Source organism: Lepidochelys kempii, chromosome 7 (genome assembly GCF_965140285.1).
Source record: "Lepidochelys kempii isolate rLepKem1 chromosome 7, rLepKem1.hap1, whole genome shotgun sequence".
In the NCBI taxonomy this organism is placed as follows: domain Eukaryota; kingdom Metazoa; phylum Chordata; order Testudines; family Cheloniidae; genus Lepidochelys; species Lepidochelys kempii.
In genome coordinates this window covers 56018690-56035919 of record NC_136386.1, presented here as the reverse complement: position 1 = coordinate 56035919, position 17230 = coordinate 56018690, and the positions used below count along the sequence as shown (strand labels likewise).

At 55.2% G+C, this 17230-nt stretch overlaps 1 protein-coding gene across 2 annotated transcripts in view; it reads left to right on the top strand.

Annotated features, from left to right (window-relative positions):
• The window catches only part of NFKB2 (nuclear factor kappa B subunit 2), a 31909-nt gene that overhangs the window by 9714 nt on the left and 4965 nt on the right, over positions 1-17230 (top strand). For both annotated transcript variants that reach the window (XM_073352942.1, XM_073352943.1), the window contains exons 2-14: positions 9754-9817; positions 10179-10257; positions 10853-10893; positions 11191-11289; positions 11672-11823; positions 12960-13066; positions 13504-13662; positions 14337-14441; positions 15203-15288; positions 15539-15677; positions 15854-15973; positions 16151-16369; positions 16591-16732. In XM_073352942.1, the coding sequence (XP_073209043.1) occupies positions 9754-9817; positions 10179-10257; positions 10853-10893; positions 11191-11289; positions 11672-11823; positions 12960-13066; positions 13504-13662; positions 14337-14441; positions 15203-15288; positions 15539-15677; positions 15854-15973; positions 16151-16369; positions 16591-16732 (1512 nt within the window). The remainder of the gene's footprint in view (positions 1-9753; positions 9818-10178; positions 10258-10852; positions 10894-11190; positions 11290-11671; positions 11824-12959; positions 13067-13503; positions 13663-14336; positions 14442-15202; positions 15289-15538; positions 15678-15853; positions 15974-16150; positions 16370-16590; positions 16733-17230) is intronic.

The following is a 17230-nucleotide window of genomic DNA, read 5'->3' as shown; positions in this document are numbered from 1 at the left end:
AGCTCCTATGTGGAGGCACGGCCAGGTGGCTCTGCACGCTGCCCTGTCTGCAGCTCCCTGCAGCTCCCATTGGCCCACGACCCTGCTCCCTGGTGGGAGCTCGAGGGCCAGATTAAAACGTCTGAAGAGCCAGATGTGACCCCCAGGCCATAGTTTGCCCACCCCTGTGCTAGAGCTTAATGCACTGAGCGCTTGTCTATACTAGCTGCTGGATTGGCGGGCAGCGATCGATCCAGTGGGGTTCGATTTATCGTGTCTAGTGTAGACGCGATAAATCGACTGCTGAGTGCTCTCCCGTGGACTCCAGTACTCCACCAGAACGAGAAGCGCAAGCGGAGTCAACGGGAGAGCATCAGCTGTCAACTTACCGCAGTGAAGACACCGCGGTAAGTAGATCTAAGTATGTGGACTTCAGCTACGCTATTCACATAGCTGAAGTTGCGTATCTTAGATCGACGCCGCGCGGTAGTGTAGACAAGCCCTGAGAGCGAGAAGGACAGGGGAGAAACCAAGGAAGAAGCAGGCTGATATGAGAGAGGGGTGTAGACTGAGCGTGGTGCTAGGAGCCTGCATTCTCAGCCTGGCTTTAACACCTGCTCCTCTGTGGCCTCAGGCAACTCAAGGCCTTGACTTCCCTGCTCACTGAAAGGGTTTAGTACTGCCCGATTCCACAGGAGGGTTGCAAGTTGATTCCCTGTTTGTAACATGCCTTGAATCTGGAGAGAGCTGTCTGCTGGCTAAGCACTCATAGCAAAGGTACTGTCCCCGGTCCCCATGAATGCATGCCAGTCGGCAGGCCCAGATGGAGTCGCCCTGGAGGGCCGCAGGGACGGGCTCAAGTAGTACTGACTCCACTGGTGACTTGTGAACACGTGGAGGGTGGGTGAAGTTCCGGGGGTGGGGGAAAGGCAATCCTAGAGCCAGTGGTCAGAGAAATTCAGGGAGGATGATGGTAGTAGGGAGAACAGATAATGGAACAAACTGTTTTAATAAGTCAATGAACAAAGCTGGTGATTTATAAGTAAAATAATTGGAGGATTAAAAAGTAGGCAGCATGGATTTGTCAGAACAAATGTAACTTCCGTCTGTGAATGGATGGAGAATTTAGGGAATGCTTTAGGCACAGTGAATGTCGGCTGTAATCAGGTCCCCTTACGTGCTCCTATGGTGAGGGGAGGGTTTGACTGCTCTGCAGTTGAGGGCTTTCATCTCCTTTTTGTCAGGTCAGGGGATCTCTCCTTGCCACACTTTCATAGTAAAACAATATTCTTCTTTGAGTGGTGGTCCCTATGGGTATTCACGATAGGGTTGCACATGCGCTCCATGCATCCACGACCGGAAGCGTGATCACTAGCTGTGTTTGTGCCCTGCACCTTCTTGTGCGCTGAACCGAGGGCATAAGGGATGCTGTGGACCGCCTACCTCTCCAGTTCTTTCTGCCGCTCATGGCTCAAGATGGAACTCCAACAACTGTCTGCAGCTTTTCTAGCATTTGTGCCTCCTCCCAGCCTAGTGTTTGGATGGATGACGAGCATAGAGAGTGCTTGGAGGAAGTCCAATCCAGCCTCAGTAATGGCAGAAAGCTGTCCACTTCATGGCATAGTGTTTTCTCATGGAAGAGATTATCAAGCTGGTACCAGCACTGCACAAAGCTCCACGGAACACTTACATTTCTACCTTCTTAAGTTATCTCCTCTCCTTGAAATCTTTGGGTTTACCCATTCGCTCATAGCATGTGCACCTGGCAGCAATCAATGCTTTCCATGCTCCCATAGACAACTGCTCGATATTCTCCCATCCTACAACCATGAGATTTCTGAGAGGTCTTGTCAGAACCTTCCCTTCAGTATTGGCATTAGCTCCTAACTGGGACGTTAACCTAGTGCTGCTGGCTCTTATGAATCTGCCATTTGAGCCATTGACCTCCTGCTCCCTTCTCTGTCTATCCCTGAAAGTAGCCTTCCCAATGGCAATCACTAGGAGAGCTTGCAGTTCATATGAACTTGTTCGTAGGGAAAGAACAAGTTAAAAATTACTTAGGTAAGTTAGATGTCTTCAAGTTACCAGGGCCGGATGAAATGCATCCTAGAATATTCAAGGAGCTGACTGAGGAGATATCTGAAGCATTAGCGATTGCCTTTGAAAGGACATGGAAGATGGGTGAGATTCCAAAAGACTGGAAAAGGCCGAATATAGTGCCAATCCATAAAAAGGGGAATAAGGACAACCTGGGGAATTACAGACCAGCTTAACTTCTGTACCCGGAAAGATAATGGAGCAAATAATCAAGCAATCAATTTGCAAACACCTAGATGATACTAAGGTGATAAGTAACAGATCCAAGTTAGCATGGATTTATCAAGAACAAATTGTGTCAAACCAACCTGATAGTTTTCTTTGACAGGGTAACAAGCCTTGTGGATGGGGTGCAACAGTAGATGTGGTATATCTTGACTTTAGTAAGACTTTTGATGTTATCTCGCATAGACCTTCTCATAAACAAAGTAGGGAAATACAACCTAGATGGAGCTACTATAAGGTGGGTGCATAACTGATTGGAAAACCGGTCCCAGAGAGTAGTTATCAGTGATTCACAGTCAAGCTGGAAGGGCATAACGAGTGGGTCCTGCAGGGATCAGTTCAGGGTTCGGTTCTGTTCAATATGTTCATCAGTGATTTAGATAATGGCATAGAGAATACACTTATAAAGTTTGAGGACTATACCAAGATGGGATGGGTTGCAAGCGCTTTGGAGGATAGGATTAAAATTCAAAATAATCTGAAGAAATGGTCTGAAGTAAATAGGATGAAATTCAATAAGGACAAATGCAAAGTACTCCACTTAGGAAGGAACAATCGGTTGCACAATTTTCCGTAGAGCGGGAAATGGGAAATGACTGCTTAGGAAGGAGTACTGCAGAAAGGGATCTGGGGGTTATAGTGGATCACAAGCTAAATATGAATCAACAGTGTAACACTGTTGCAAAAAAAGCAAACCTCATTCTGGGATGTATTAGTGGGAGTGTTGTAAGCAAGACACGAGAAGTAATTCTTCCACTCCACTCCACACTGATTAGGCCTCAGCTGGAGTATTGGGTCCAGTTCTGGGCATCACATTTCAGGAAAGATGTGGACAAATTGGAGAAAGTCCAGAAAAGAGCAACAAAAATGATGAAAGGTCTAGAAAACATGACCTGTGAGGGAAGTTTGAAAAAATTAGGTGGGTTTAGTGTGGAGAAGAGAAGACTGAGGGGGGACATGATAATAGTTTTCAAGTACATAAAAAGTTGTTACAAGGAGGAGGGAGAAAAATTGTTCTCTTGAACCTCTGAGGACAGGACAAGAAGCAATGGGCTTAAATTGCAGCAAGGAGGGTTTAGGTTGGACATTGGGAAAAACTTCCTGTCAGGGTAGTTAAGCACTGGAATAAATTGCCTAGGACAGAGGTTCTCAAACTGTGGTCCGTGGACCACCAGTAGTCCACGAGCTCCATTCAGGTGGTCCGCGGATAGTTCCCTCTGAGGTGCACACCTGGGTGGCTGCACACAAGAGAATGAAGTGCCATCCACCTAATTAGTGTAGGCGTGGCTCCACTAATTAGGTGCCTGGACCCTGGAGAAGACGTAAGGTGAGGTGGTGGCCTTGGTGGGAATAGGGAGTAGGTGGGAGGGGGCAGTGGGGTGAGAAGAGGGGATGGGGGGAATTTAGGACGTGCAGGGCTGTGGTGGCCAGAGAAAGAGGCAACTTTCCCCAGCTTCAGGGCTGCGGCTGCTGGGGAGAGATGGCCATCCTTCCCAGTCCCAGCTCGGGGGCTGCCACGGCAGGGGAGAGAGGGAGAGACCATCCACTCCTTCCCAGCCCCAGCTCGGGGGCTGCTGTGGTGGGGGAGAGAGGACACATCCATCGCATTAGAAAGGTAAGACTACTGATATGAAAATATGAGTTGTGTGCTTTTATTTGTTGAACAAAAAAAGTTCATTATTATTAAGTTTTTTTTATATAGCACTTTTATCCAAAGCGCTTTACAATAGTTAGCTAACGGTACAAACAACATCTGGAAAGATCATTAAGTGGTCCGCTGAGACCCTAAGCAATTTTCAAGTGGTCCACCAAAAAAAAGTTTGAGAACCATTGGCCTAGGGAAGTTGTGGAATCTCCGTCATTGGAGATTTTTAAGAGCAGGTTAGACAAACACCTGTCAGGGATGGTCTGTAATACTTAGCCCTGCCTTGCATGCAGGGGACTGGACTAGAAGACCTCTTGTGGTCCCTTCCAGTCCTGCAATTCTATGATGGACCCTATATGGTATTCCATATGGATAAAGTGTCCCTAAGGGTATATCCCAAGTTCATCACAAAGGTTCTCTCTGAATTCCACCTGAATCAGTCCGTCCATCTGCCGGTATTCTACCAGAAACCTCATGCCACCCGGGAAGTTCCCCTATGCAGGGGACTAGACTAGATGACCTCTCCAGGTCCCTTCCTAGACTAGATGACCTCTCCAGGTCCCTTCCAGTCCTACAATTCTATGATTCTAAGTTAGGAAACTTCATTCCTGGGATGTTTGGCACAGCGGTCTTCGCACCCTCGTCCTCAGTGAGTACTGCAGTGAATACCCATGGGGAGCATACATCCGAGAGAACTCCAGTTACTATAAAATAAGTAGCTTTCCCTTTACCATGAAAAACATTGAACGCAGTCGTTCTTGGTGTCCAAGTGGGATCCTGTTGGGTCTTTGCTGCTCCTGTACTTGCTGTTAGTTATTGCATGAACTCTTTGGAGGACAGAGTAGAGGGTTGGCCAGGTGAATCTGTGTAGGATAGGTTGAAAATACAGCAGGATGCTGATAAATAAGACATGAGCTGAGATCAGTGTTAAGATATCCAGTAAAGATAAATGGTGTGGAGGCCCCATAGGAGGGGTAAGATGCACAGATAGGAGAGGAATAGCTAGTTCTACGCATACGTCAGGTACTTCAGCAATGGATCTGGGACTGTGCATCATCCCCTGTGTCTGCGTCTCTGAAACATCCATCCCTGTAGCCTCTGGGCGCTCTTACGGTATACATCTCGTGCATGGGATGCATTCCGCTCCCTCCTGGAGGATGATAAACTGTATGAGTCAGCATGCTGAGAAGCGGCTGCAAAAATATTACCTGGAATACAGGGTCATATTCATAGGAGCTGCAAGCGTGAAACAGTTAATCAGCTTTACTTGGCACTGGCAGGCCCTTAATTGGAGCTGTGTGTTTGGTTTTGGACAGTCAGAGCAGCAGTTGCTGTGCTATCCTGCAGAGGGCGCTATGTGGCTGTCAGGCTCTCAGTTGCCCTGCCAGCTCTCCCAAGGGGCTCCAGGCGCTTGCTCTATCCGTGCAAAATAGGCCAGGGAAATGAAATTCTTCTGGCAAGTTTGATGTTGTAGCTCTCGGCAGCTGTATCACACCCAGAACTCAGTAGCTGGACTCCTGGCTCTCTGTATTCTCCATGCCTAGGAGCTCACCCCAGCCTCAAAATGTGTATCTTACCAGAGGTAAATTGTCACTTTGCAGGTGGATGGGGAGGAAAATTGCTTACAAAGGGAAGTAACTAGATAGTGTATGTCTGGGAAGCAGAGACCAGGGGATCAAGGACAGGAGATGGCACATCAGGCACCAGATGGAAAAGGATGCTGCTCCAGGCTGCGTATCGTCTTCTGGTTTTGTAGTCTCTTTCATCCTGAAGGAACCCAAAGTGCTTACACAGGCTGCATCACTGAAATCCAACCATTTCTAGCGTGTAGCGCAGCCCTACCCTTGCTTTCTGTAGAATAGCAAATTAAGGTCTCTGGCCTTATCTTCAAGGAGCACCATGGCCTGGGCCCAGGGTATCTAAAAGAGCATAAAATGCCAGATGAAGATCGTGGTTGACAACCTGGCTCCTCTGGCACAGTGGAACTCTCTGTGATAAGGGTAAAGCTTGTCTGGGCAGGAGCCAGACTTTTTCCAAGGCTGGCCCAAGACTGTGGAATGAACTCCCCCGGGATCTAAGGACCATCCCAGACCCCCACCACCACCACCGCCTTCTGCTCCAAGAGCCAGGTGCGTTTCTTTGACCTGCCTTCTCTAATATGGAGCAATACATGTGTGTAGATGATAAAATATTCCAAAAGAATATTCCATGGCACACAACCGCGTGACAGATGTTAGTACGTCACTCAGTGCACTGCTGGAAGGCACTCAGGAGAATCTCTGTAGAATAAAACAATGGATGGGGGAAATCCATTTTCCCCAAGGACATTGGTGCAACCCACCTACTATCCTTTATGAAAAATTGCAGCGGTCCTTTAATTTCCATACAGTGCAGACAGCCTATCAGCCTATGGATCAGGCAGCCAAGCCTTTTGTGATGGGCTGGCCTAGATCTGACTTGCTGGAGATTGTCTCCCCCAATTTCAGAGCAAGGTGAGGGGGTGGCCATAATATGCTACCCCGTGCTCTGTGGCACCCATAATCTTCTGTTGAGCAGCCGCTGAGTCCCAGGCTTGCTTTGTGATGCTGGAGTCTGCCTGCAGCCAAATAGCCCTGATCCTTCTCAGACTCCTAACTGCATCCCCAGAGGTTTCTACAGAGGTCCCCTCCCCATGAGCAGCATCTCTTTGAAGTGCTTCCATGCGACAAGGCTGGCTGGTTGGGCTGTGGAAGAGTTTGGCAAGGCTTGTAGACTGGGGAGTGAAAGTGCAGCTACAGGGCCCCACTTTGGCCATGCATTCAGGGCAGCCTGTGGTTAGACCTTGAGCAGAGGGAAAATCTCCTTGAAAAGTTCATCCTCCCTTTGACTTCTGAAGAAAATGAGTCACTGACTGTGCAATCCCCTTCCTTCCCCTCACTTTCCCCCACGCACCCAAAATCCCCAGAGTGGGACCTGCCAGCAGCCAATGATTCAGAAATTCATGGTATGAGAGCGCTGAAGAATCAGAAACATGCCCCTATCACTGAATGGTGGGGAGAAACCAATTTGGAAAAGGACTAGATGGTGCTGGGGGCTCCACTTTGATCCTGGCCCACATCTGCAGTACCACTTCCTGGCCATTCACATCTCTGATGGTGTTTGTCCCGTGGGCAGGACTTGAGCTCCGTCGCTGGCAGTGGCAGCAGAAGCCAAGGGCCAAGCTCGCTATGGAGACCAACTCTTTCCTCACCCTGCATACGGAGGGGAGAGTCACTGGCACAGGGTGTGGGGGAAGTTTGCCCCGCTGCTGCCCCGGCTGTACCTATTCTAGGCTTAGACCGAGACCCTCTATTTCCAGCCCTGCACTCTTCAGCAGCCCTGACTTGCCATTAACACCCCCTCCTCCATGGCTGGTTTAGATGTGACCAGTTCTGAGTGTCTCGACTCCGACTGTCCGGAAGCAGGAGCTGTTAAGGGGGTCGTGTCTGAAGGGGCGGGGGAGGACAACCAGGACCTGGCTTGGAAGAGGACTGTCTGTGGTGGACTGTCTCAGTGCTTAGAGTGGGGTGAGGGGGGACAGTGGCAGTGGTGCAAAGGATGGGGCCACGGGCACGTGGCTTTGGAGCAAGGCCGCTTTTTGGGGAGGGGGGAGCAGTGCCAGTTAGCTCTGAGCACAGAGGGTGTTCTATCCATATGAAGCTATTGACAGCAGGTCTCAGGGAGGAGGGGGAGGATTTGAGCTGCACCCTGCCCCCTGAGCTCAAGGTCAGTTGCATGTACATAGGGCTGGTCTGAGATGTGTTCTTAGCAGTCTTGTGTTGTGTTACCTTGTGAAGGCTTCTGTGTCTTTGGAGGGGCAATTCATGGGGAAGGGACCTGTGGAGCTGGGCATAAGAAGGTGTTATCCCTGTTGCCTTTCATCGCCAAGGATCCCAAAACACTTGACAATCTCGCCACCTCTGAAATGCAGCCACCTCTGGGGTGGAGGGGCCCTCCAGCTGGAACGTAGCACGCTGCACACCAGCAGGAGAGAAGAGGGGACTTAGGTGGAGGGGGCAGGGGCAAACCCATGACGCGATAGAAAGGGCCATGGAATCTTTGCTGGGCTCTCCGGCAGAGCCTGGTGCTGGGATAGCTACTCAGAGCAGAAGCGAGAGTTGGCAGTGGGGAAAGCAGGCAGGTTGCTGGAGTTTCCAGCCTAGGTCAGGGCCAACCCCATCTCTGTGTCTCTGCAGAGCCCTTGGAGTGACTGACTGACTGATTGTGAATCTCTTGCCGCTCGAGGTGAAAACTCCCTCTGTGTTTCAGAAGGATAGGAAATGGTTTGCATAGCTCTCCCCAGCACCGCCCCCTGGGGTCACACAGCCAGCCTGGCAGCATTGTGGCAAGCTGGCTACTCCTTTGGACTGGCACCTGACTAAGGGGTGTGTGTGTGTGGAGGGGCTTAGAGACTGTGGAGTGTATGCAGGGGAGTCAGTGTTTCAGACTGGCACCTGACTAAGGGGTGTGTGTGTATGTGTGGAGGGGCTCAGACTGTGTGTGTGTGTAGGTGTTCACAGACTTTGGGATGTGTGCAGAGGAGTCGATGTTCCGGACTAGTACACGACTAAGGTAGGGGGGTGTGTACACATGCAGGGGCTCAGACTGTGTGTGGAGGGGAGTCAGTGTGTGATTAGTGTAAACAGTGGGGTGGCGTTCGGTGTGTATATGGGGTGAGGGTAACTGGAGGGATGAGTTGCAGCATGTTGTGAATAGGGCAGGGAGTGGGAGGGAGTCAGGGAATGGTGCATTTTTGTGTGTGGGGGGGAAGTTTTAGGGCAGTGTGTGTGTCGGGGTCAGAGGAGTCTGTGTGTGCAGGGGTTAGTGTGTATGATGGAGGAGGAGTTGGGCGGTGTGTGTAGAAAGGCTGGGGGGAGTCTGGGTGCATGTGTGTATAGGGGGTGTGGAGGGAGCCTTTCTGGCTGAGGAGTGGGGGAAGTTAGTGGGGTGGCTGTGGGGAGTTCGGGAGGTACTGGAGAGTTGCCTCTCAGGGCAGGCAGTGGAGAGTTGGCAGGGTGCCAGGGGGCGGGAGGCAGGATCTGGGTTGGGGGAGTTGGCAGGGTGCCGGGGGGCGGGAGGCAGGATCTGGGTTGGGGGAGGTGGCAGGGTGCCGGGGGGGGAAGAGGGGAGGCGGGCAGGATCTGGGTTGGGGGAGGTGGCAGGGTGCGGGGGGGGGGGGAGGAGGAGGGCAGGATCTGGGTTGGGGGAGGTGGCAGGGTGCCGGGGGGGGAAGAGGGGAGGCGGGCAGGATCTGGGTTGGGGGAGGTGGCAGGGTGCGGGGGGGGGGGAGGAGGAGGGCAGGATCTGGGTTGGGGGAGGTGGCTGGGAGCGGCAGGAGTTTGTGGGGTGCTGGGAAGTGCCAGAGCTAGGGACAGGCAGCGGGGGGAGTCCAGGGGTCTGCTTGGGGGGCAGGGGGACTTAGGGGGAACAGGACGAAGGGGCCTGGCTGGGGGGCCGGGAGTGCCCGGGGTAGTGGCCCCAGCGACTGGGCAGTGGGGAGTCCAGGGGGTGCTGAGGGTCTGCTTGGGGCAGCCGGGTACCGGGGAGCGGCCCCGCGGGGCGGGGGGCGTTAGCGGGAGTCGGGCCGGGATACGGGGAGTTACCGGGCTCGGGCCGGGGGAGTGGCCCCGCGGGGCGGGGGCGGGGGCGGGCCGGGCCGGTGACGCGCGGGCCCGTCATTTCCAGCCCCGGGCTGGGTTTCTAGGGACTTTCCGGGCGGCGCGGCCCCAACTTTCCTGCCCCCCCGGCCCGCCCCGCCCCGCCCCGCTCAGCGCTCGCCTCTCTCGCAGGCCCGGCCCAGGTCCCGGTCCCGCAGTGCAGCCCGGCTCCGCCATGGACGAGCCCTACAACGCGGTGAGTCCCCGCCGCCTCTCGGCCCGGGGGGTCCCGCTCGGGCCCGCTCTGGGTTGGGGGAGGGGGCTCGGGAGACGGTCTCGCCTGGGCCCGCTCTGGGGGGGGGGCTGGGGCTTGGCCGGGGGCGGGGAGCTCGCTTGGGCTGGCTCTGGTTTGGGGGAGGGGCTCGCTTGGGCTGGCTCTGGGGTGGGTGTTGGGGTGTGGCCCCCAAATGGGCTGCATCTGGGCTGGGGGTGGCACTTCAGTGCCGTGCTCAAGGGAGGGGGTCCCCCCTCTTGGTCTGCCGTGTGGGAGCGCACCCTCCTCCCTGCATCCCAGGTGCCAGCAGGATCTCACTCTCCCCCTCTCCTTCTCCATAAAGTGCCTGGATGGGATCGACTATGACGACTTCCAGTTCAGCTCCCACATGATGGAGCAGAAGGAACCGCTGATGGAGACGGGTAAGGTCCTGGCCCAGCGCTCGCTCAGGGTGGCGGTGTGTGTGTGTGTGAGAGTGTGAGGGAGCTGCCTCATTCCAGGCGCCTCACCCACAGACACAGAGCGCAAGGAGCACAGGGAGAGGGGAATTCCCGAGGAGCTGGCTCACGTCACATTGTTTCTCAAGCTGACCAGGATCCTGGGTCAGAGTGGCAGGGAGTGAATTCTGCTTGGAGCGGCAGGAATTCCCCACTCAACTGTGGGGAGCCTGCTGTACGTGCCTGGCTGCAGTCTCACGCATGGGGTTGGCCTGCAGTCAGTTCCTGGGGGTCCCCATCCCTCCCTATGTGATCTTAGGGCTCTTGTGAGTGGGGAGGCCTGGTCTGTCTCCTTTCCTCCTCAGCACGGCTCTTACCCCCCATTAATGCTGCTTCCAGAAACAATGTTACCCCACAGCTGCTGTGGGACCCCTCCCTGGCTCTGCCACAGGGCACGGGTGAACTGACTTCACCTCCAGCATTGACCCTGCTTCCCCCTCAGCCACTGTTGGGTTTTAAACCATTGGCACCCACATGCAGACGCATTCTTCACTTGGTGTCTTTCCTTTCTCTTTTCCAGCCGAAGGTCCGTATCTCATCATCATCGAGCAGCCCAAACAGGTGAGGACTCTGTGGACCATCTCTCACTGGGTAGCTGTGAGCTCCCCACAGGCAGCATCTCCTCACTTATTCCCCACAGTACCTCCTGCTAGAAGAACCTGGGGTAGGAGTAGCTGTGAGTTTCCCTGGCCAGTGCTCTCATGCCATCCCCCCCAGTGATCAGTAATGTGTGTATTAGGTTGGTAACTCGACTGTCTGTAGCATGAAATGCGGATTTTTCCCCTGATTGCCCAGCGTGTTGGGGCTATTTGGCTGCGCGGCTCTGCAGTGCAGTGACCTGGTGTTCTGGTTCTGCAGCGCGGGTTCCGGTTCCGGTACGGCTGTGAAGGCCCCTCACATGGTGGGTTGCCCGGAGCATCCAGTGAGAAGGGACGCAAGACTTACCCCACTGTCAAGGTGAGTGTCATGCGAGTAGGAGATGGTGCTGCTCTGCGTGGCCGTGGGTACCTGGGGTTACCCACAGCATCTTGTCTGCATGTGCAGAGGTGACTGCTCTGGGGCTTTGAGGAGGCGTGTGAGTCTCTGTGGAGATATTAAGAAAGCCCTGTATGTTCGTGGTGCTGAGAACAGGACTTGTTCCTTCCCCGAGGGGCTTGCAAGAGGTTGAGGGGGAGTGTGACCCCGGGGGAGCTGTCAGCAGAGGCAGTGCTGCAACAAAGCGGGGCGGTGACCCCAGCGATAGAATGCCATGGGGAGGGGGATGGAGGTTGCAGGCCTGTGCACCACGCCTGCCGGGGAGAAACGCTCTGACCTTCTCTCATCCCCCTTCTCCCATCAGATCTGCAACTACGGAGGCGTGGCACGGATCGAGGTGGACTTGGTGACCCACAGCGACCCTCCACGAGTGCATGCCCACAGCCTGGTGGGGAAGCAGTGCAACGAGGCTGGCAATTGCATCGTGACCGTGGGACCTAAGGACATGACAGCACAGTACGTACTGGTGCCTAAGGCTAGGGAAGGCTTGCTCGAGCACCTGGCCAGAAGCCTGTCTGCGACTGAGTGGGGACCGGGTGGTGTCAGTGTTACTCTGATTGTCTCTGTTAAGCTGTTGTGCTGAGCAGAAAGAACAGCTGTCCTCAGCACCGCTCCCTCCCCATGGGATCTCCTCTGGCTCTTAGCTTGCCATCCTTTGCAGGTGTCCTGATGGCTAGCAGCGACAGTAGCATATTCCATGGACTTCGCTTCTCATGCTTTGCACTAGGCAGCCCTTGAGCCCCAGCCCTCTGCTTTCTAGGCAGTGCCTTATCCACCTTCACAAATGCCTAGCCCACGTGGAAAGGGCTTATCCGCTAATCCGTCGCATGAAACTACCTGGCAAACCTTGTGCCACTGCCGAGGCAGGTAGAGCTCATAGCTGGCTGCAGCTGTCTTTCCTCCCGGCTGGGCCGAGGCAGGGGCTATATGTGTGGTTCTCCTGGATATTAAGCTTCTTGCTCTCTAGCCCTAGTAGCTTTCATTAAAAATCCAGTTCATGGCTTGTCTACAGTCTACCCGCCCTAGCCTGCGCCCTGTTGACACATGTTAACGGTTTCTTAGAGTGCTTTGATCTGCTCCTCTTTGAATCAGGACGAGATCAAAGCACGTTAGTGGACTGGACATGGACTGTTAGACCTGCGGCAGGCTAGTGTGGGTTAGATTCAGATGCCTTTGTCTGACTCGATCTGCATCCCTCCCAAATCAGTGCTGTGTCCTCATACTTGCCAGGAGTATGACTTCACTCGCAGACCTGCATGTCTAATCTCCACACCAGGTAAAGCTACTGACTGTCTGGCCTTTCCCTAGAATGCCACTGTCTGTACACTGGTGTCAGACTGACCCTTTCCCAACTGCTTTGGATGTCTTCTGCCTCGAGGCTCCCTTAAATAGCCACCTCCTTGCTCCCAAATCTCCCATCTTACCCTGAACCCACTGGCTACCCAGTGCTTTACCTCCCTTTGTCTTCTTTAGCTTTGTTTCAATGGCTAGCATCCACCTCTCCTCCCTCGTGCTATAGCTGGTGGGCAGGCTGCTCCTCCCCACTCTCCTGTGTTCACTCTCTGATTGTCCCTTGGGCTCCTCTCTCTCAGATTCAACAACCTTGGGGTGCTCCACGTGACCAAGAAGAACATGATGGAGATCATGAAGGACAAGCTGAAGCAGCAGAAGATACGCAATAGAAATCAGGCACTGACCGGTGAGGGCTCTTCCATGGTGGAGCCAGGTGCTCTGGGCACAGGCAGCAAGGAAGGGTGCCCAGTAGGACTGAGAGCTGCAGGACAGGCTGCAGGGAATTGCAGCGGGGGGAGGGGAGAGGAGAGGAAGGCTGCAGGGGACATGGGTCTGGCATATGTTGCAAGGAGGGAAGGGCCAGGGAATCAAGGTCGGGGGACCAAGAAATGGGTTGTAGAGGATCTAGTGACTCTGGGGATCTGGAGTGGGCCTGACCCCTTGCACAGTCTGCAGGGGAGCTGCACAGACTCGGGGGTGGGCTGATACAGCCTGCAGGAGGGATGCATTGGTGTAGGCTGTGTACTGGTGTGGGGGAGGGAGGGCTCTGGGGGCTCTGAGCCAGAGTCCTTTCCTGTTGCCAGGCGGTCTGTAACCCAGATTTCTGCTCCCTCTCTCATGCAGAGTCTGAGCTGCGTGAGATTGAGGTGGAGGCAAAGGAGCTGAAGAAGGTGATGGACCTGAGCATCGTGCGCCTCCGTTTCACTGCCTACCTCCGTGACAGCAATGGGAACTTCACGCTGCCCCTCAACCCTGTCATCTCAGACCCGATTCACGACAGCAGTAAGTGCTGGCACTGGCCAGACCCAATGGCACCTGCCGCTGCTCCAAGACGCAGCGGATTTAACATGCCCAGCGCCTCCTGGAGGGAAAGATGCTGTGTGTGTACCTGGAACTCCAATGGCCCAGAACTGATCGTGGGCTCTGCTCAACCCAGCTCCCCTCTCACAGTGCAGGAAGTGGCCAGCAGGAAATGTGGCTGGTGCCCCCTCCCTAGCCTTACCAGGATAAGCAGGGAGCTATACTCAGGCTGGGGACCTCCTCAGGGCACGTCCTTGCTGGACCCTGAACTTGCCCATTGAGTGGGTGTGTCCTTGTTGGGAATCCTCATTTGGCAGCTTGGTGGGGCATTTCCCTTGAACCCATTAATTTGAGCTAAGGGGTGTTTCCCTTGGGCTGTGTTGCCAGTGGGTGGGCTCAATTGTGGCAAGTGAGTGCTTGTTCTCCCCAGCACCCCTGATGGGAGCAAGGAGCTGCTCCCTGTGTGGCATGCTGGGGGGAAGGGAGGATGGTGGATGAGTCACAGATCAGGAACTTTGCCATGACTCATATTTGACTCTCTGGAGATTTCCCTGACACTCTCTCCCCGTTCCCACCCCTCCCCACTGCATTACTGCCGTGCATCCCTAGGACTGGGCAGTGCGTTTGCTGAGCTCTAAACGCTTTCCTCTCCACAGAGTCACCTGGGGCTTCCAACCTGAAGATCTCACGGATGGATAAGACGGCTGGCTCGGTGCGGGGAGGGGACGAGGTCTACTTGCTGTGCGATAAAGTTCAGAAAGGTAAGGAGCCTTCCAGCAGCCAGTTGGGTTCTTTGCTGTCATTCTGCCCCCCCCCCCCCCCCCCCAAACCCACCTGGGCGTGCTTATGTGCTGCTCCTTCTGGGGGTTGGGAGCGAGTTATTGTGTGTGGTCTCGGGCTCTCTCAGCACCCCGTGTTTTGGTAGGATGCTCTGAGGAACTCCCTCTTTCCCGTCTGGCTGAGCCTTTTGTGGAGCCAGACTGGCTGGACAGCAGGCTGAGTCTTGGGTTGATGACCAGGTTGGTGGCGGGGTGGGTGAGCTGAGAGAACCCGGAGGCAGAGGCAGTGGGGGAAGATGCATGTGTTTCTGGCCCGGCCTGCCAGGGAGTAGGGGGTGCAGCCTGAGATGGATTGGGTTGTGAGGTGAGAGCCCATCTGAACCATATAGTTATTTAACATAACCCCACGACGGGCCTACCTCTGCCCCGTTCCCCTGTGAGCACGCTGTCTCCAAGGCCTGCAGTTACTTGGAGCCATTTTCGTTCATCCTTGCCGAAGCTTGCCTCCTAGACCAGGCTACTCTGGGGCTGGTGGTTGGGGTCAGGGCCATGTGGTGCCTTGCACCTGGGGAGACAGAGGAGGATAAGGATAGTGGCTGGGAATACTGAGCTGCTCTGGTTCTAAGGCAGCTGTGGGAGAGGAGGAGGAAGCAGGGTCCTTGAACTGTGTGGGAGGAGTCAGGCTGGCTGGGCGCTGCCGGAGCCCCCATGGTAACTTCCCCCCTTCCCCCCCACCCCCGCAGATGACATCGAGGTGCGGTTCTACGAGGATGATGAGAACGGCTGGCAGGCCTTCGGGGACTTCTCCCCTACGGATGTTCACAAGCAGGTGCAGTGGGCAGGATGGGGGCAGGGCTGCTGTCTGCGTGGAGAGTTGGGGAAGGGCCTTGTGCCACCTGAGTGGCATGAGGGTTTTGCGGTGGCTGGCGCTTCGTTCTGCCTGCTGGGCTGGAGATGCATGATTGCCAGGGTGGTGGGATCCTGGGGGTGGCCAGGCTGTACTGCTGAGGTTGCCGTGGGGAGGGTGGGGCTGTGGAGATGGCACTGGTGCATAACTCCCTCTCCTGGGTTGCCTGCAGTACGCCATCGTCTTCCGCACGCCGCCCTACCACAAGCCCAAGATCGAACGCCCCGTCACTGTCTTCCTGCAGCTGAAGCGGAAGCGTGGGGGGGACGTGAGCGACTCCAAGCAGTTCACCTACTACCCAGTGGTGGAAGGTGAGTGGTGCTCGGTTTGGGGGGGCGGCTCTCCAGGTTGACTTGGCTGGGCTTGGAGCCACTGTCTGCTTGCACTGAGCCCCGGGGAGGAGCTTGCAGCTGCCAGGGAAGTGCTGTCCTAGCACAGGTCGGGCTTGTTCCTGGCTCTGATCCTCCCCCATGTGTCTTGCCTGCAGATAAGGAGGAGGTGGAGAGGAAGCGGAAGAAGGTGCTGCCTCAGTTCCCCCAGCACTTTGGTGGGGGCTCACACATGGGAGGGGCCGGCGGGGGAAGCAGTGGCTTTGGCTCTGGTGGAGGTGAGTTGAGCTGTTCCCTGCTGTGGGGAGTTATGGCAGGGCAAATTACTCATCCCAGGCTGGCCTGGGAGACCCCAACCCTCCTGAGCTGCCTCAGAGCCAACAGCAGCAGTATGGGGGGGCTGGCATTCCCCCAGATCCTGCCTTTGTCACAGGTCTTTCCTTCTTGGTCTACAGGTGGAAATCTAAACTATCCATACTCCTCGGGGCTGACTTACAACAACATCTACTCATCTGGCCCCCACCCTGTGGGCGGCTACCAAGGTGGGGTGCAGATGACCAGGGCCACCAAGATGGAAGAGGAAGAGGAGGGGAATGGCAAGCACCTGCCTGCGGAGACTGGGAAGCAGCCCTGCCCTCCAGAGGACAGCCACCGGCAGGAGCTGCATCACCACGGTATGGTGGGTGGGGAGATGGCGAGGGAAGAGCTGATCCTTGGGATAGGTTGAAAGAGGGGTCTAAGGCACTCTGTGTGTGCTGCGGGGGAGGCGGTGGGGGGGAAGAGGTGTTCACAGGCTGTTGGCAGAATGGAGGACTGGCAATTCCAGTTAGGTGGGTGGCTCTTGCTGGTCCCTGAGCTGTCTGTCCAGGGGCCGACTACCGGCTTTGCTTTCCAGCCCAGCTCTGCAGCATGAGGATGCTGGCTCTGGCTCAGCGCAGCGCCCATGCCCTGCTGGACTATTCGGTCACTGCTGACCCACGCATGCTGCTGGCCGTGCAGCGGCACCTGGCCGCCTCCCAGGATGAGAACGGAGACACGTGAGTCCTCAGGGAACGGGGGTGAGGGGCTTGAGGACAGCACCAGCTGTGGAGGGCTCCAGTATTGTGTGGGGGCTTGTGCTGGGCCTGTGCCCTTACAGCTTTCGCACGATCCTTTCCACTCTGTCTCTGGAGACTCCCCAATGGACCCTCCTCCTTGGGGATGGGCAGATCCAGCTCTGGCCAGGACTCTACAGAGCCCTGCTCTGGCACGTGGAGTCTAGGCCAAACCAGCTAGCTCCCTCTTCCCCAGGAGAAGACGTGTCTCTCTGGCGCCTCCATGTTGCTCCGTAGCCTTGAGCCAGCTCCCTTTTTGGCTCAGGAAGCCAAAGCTCCTTCCATGCAGGGCGTGGGACCAGGTCATGTGGAATTCATTTCCCCCCTGGAGCTGGGTAGGGCCACAGATGGTGGCTTAGGGCTCCATAGGGTGCAGGACCTGTGCAGCCTCACGCTGATTGATGGTCACTGGGAGCAGGGATCTGCTGGGACGGCCAGCAT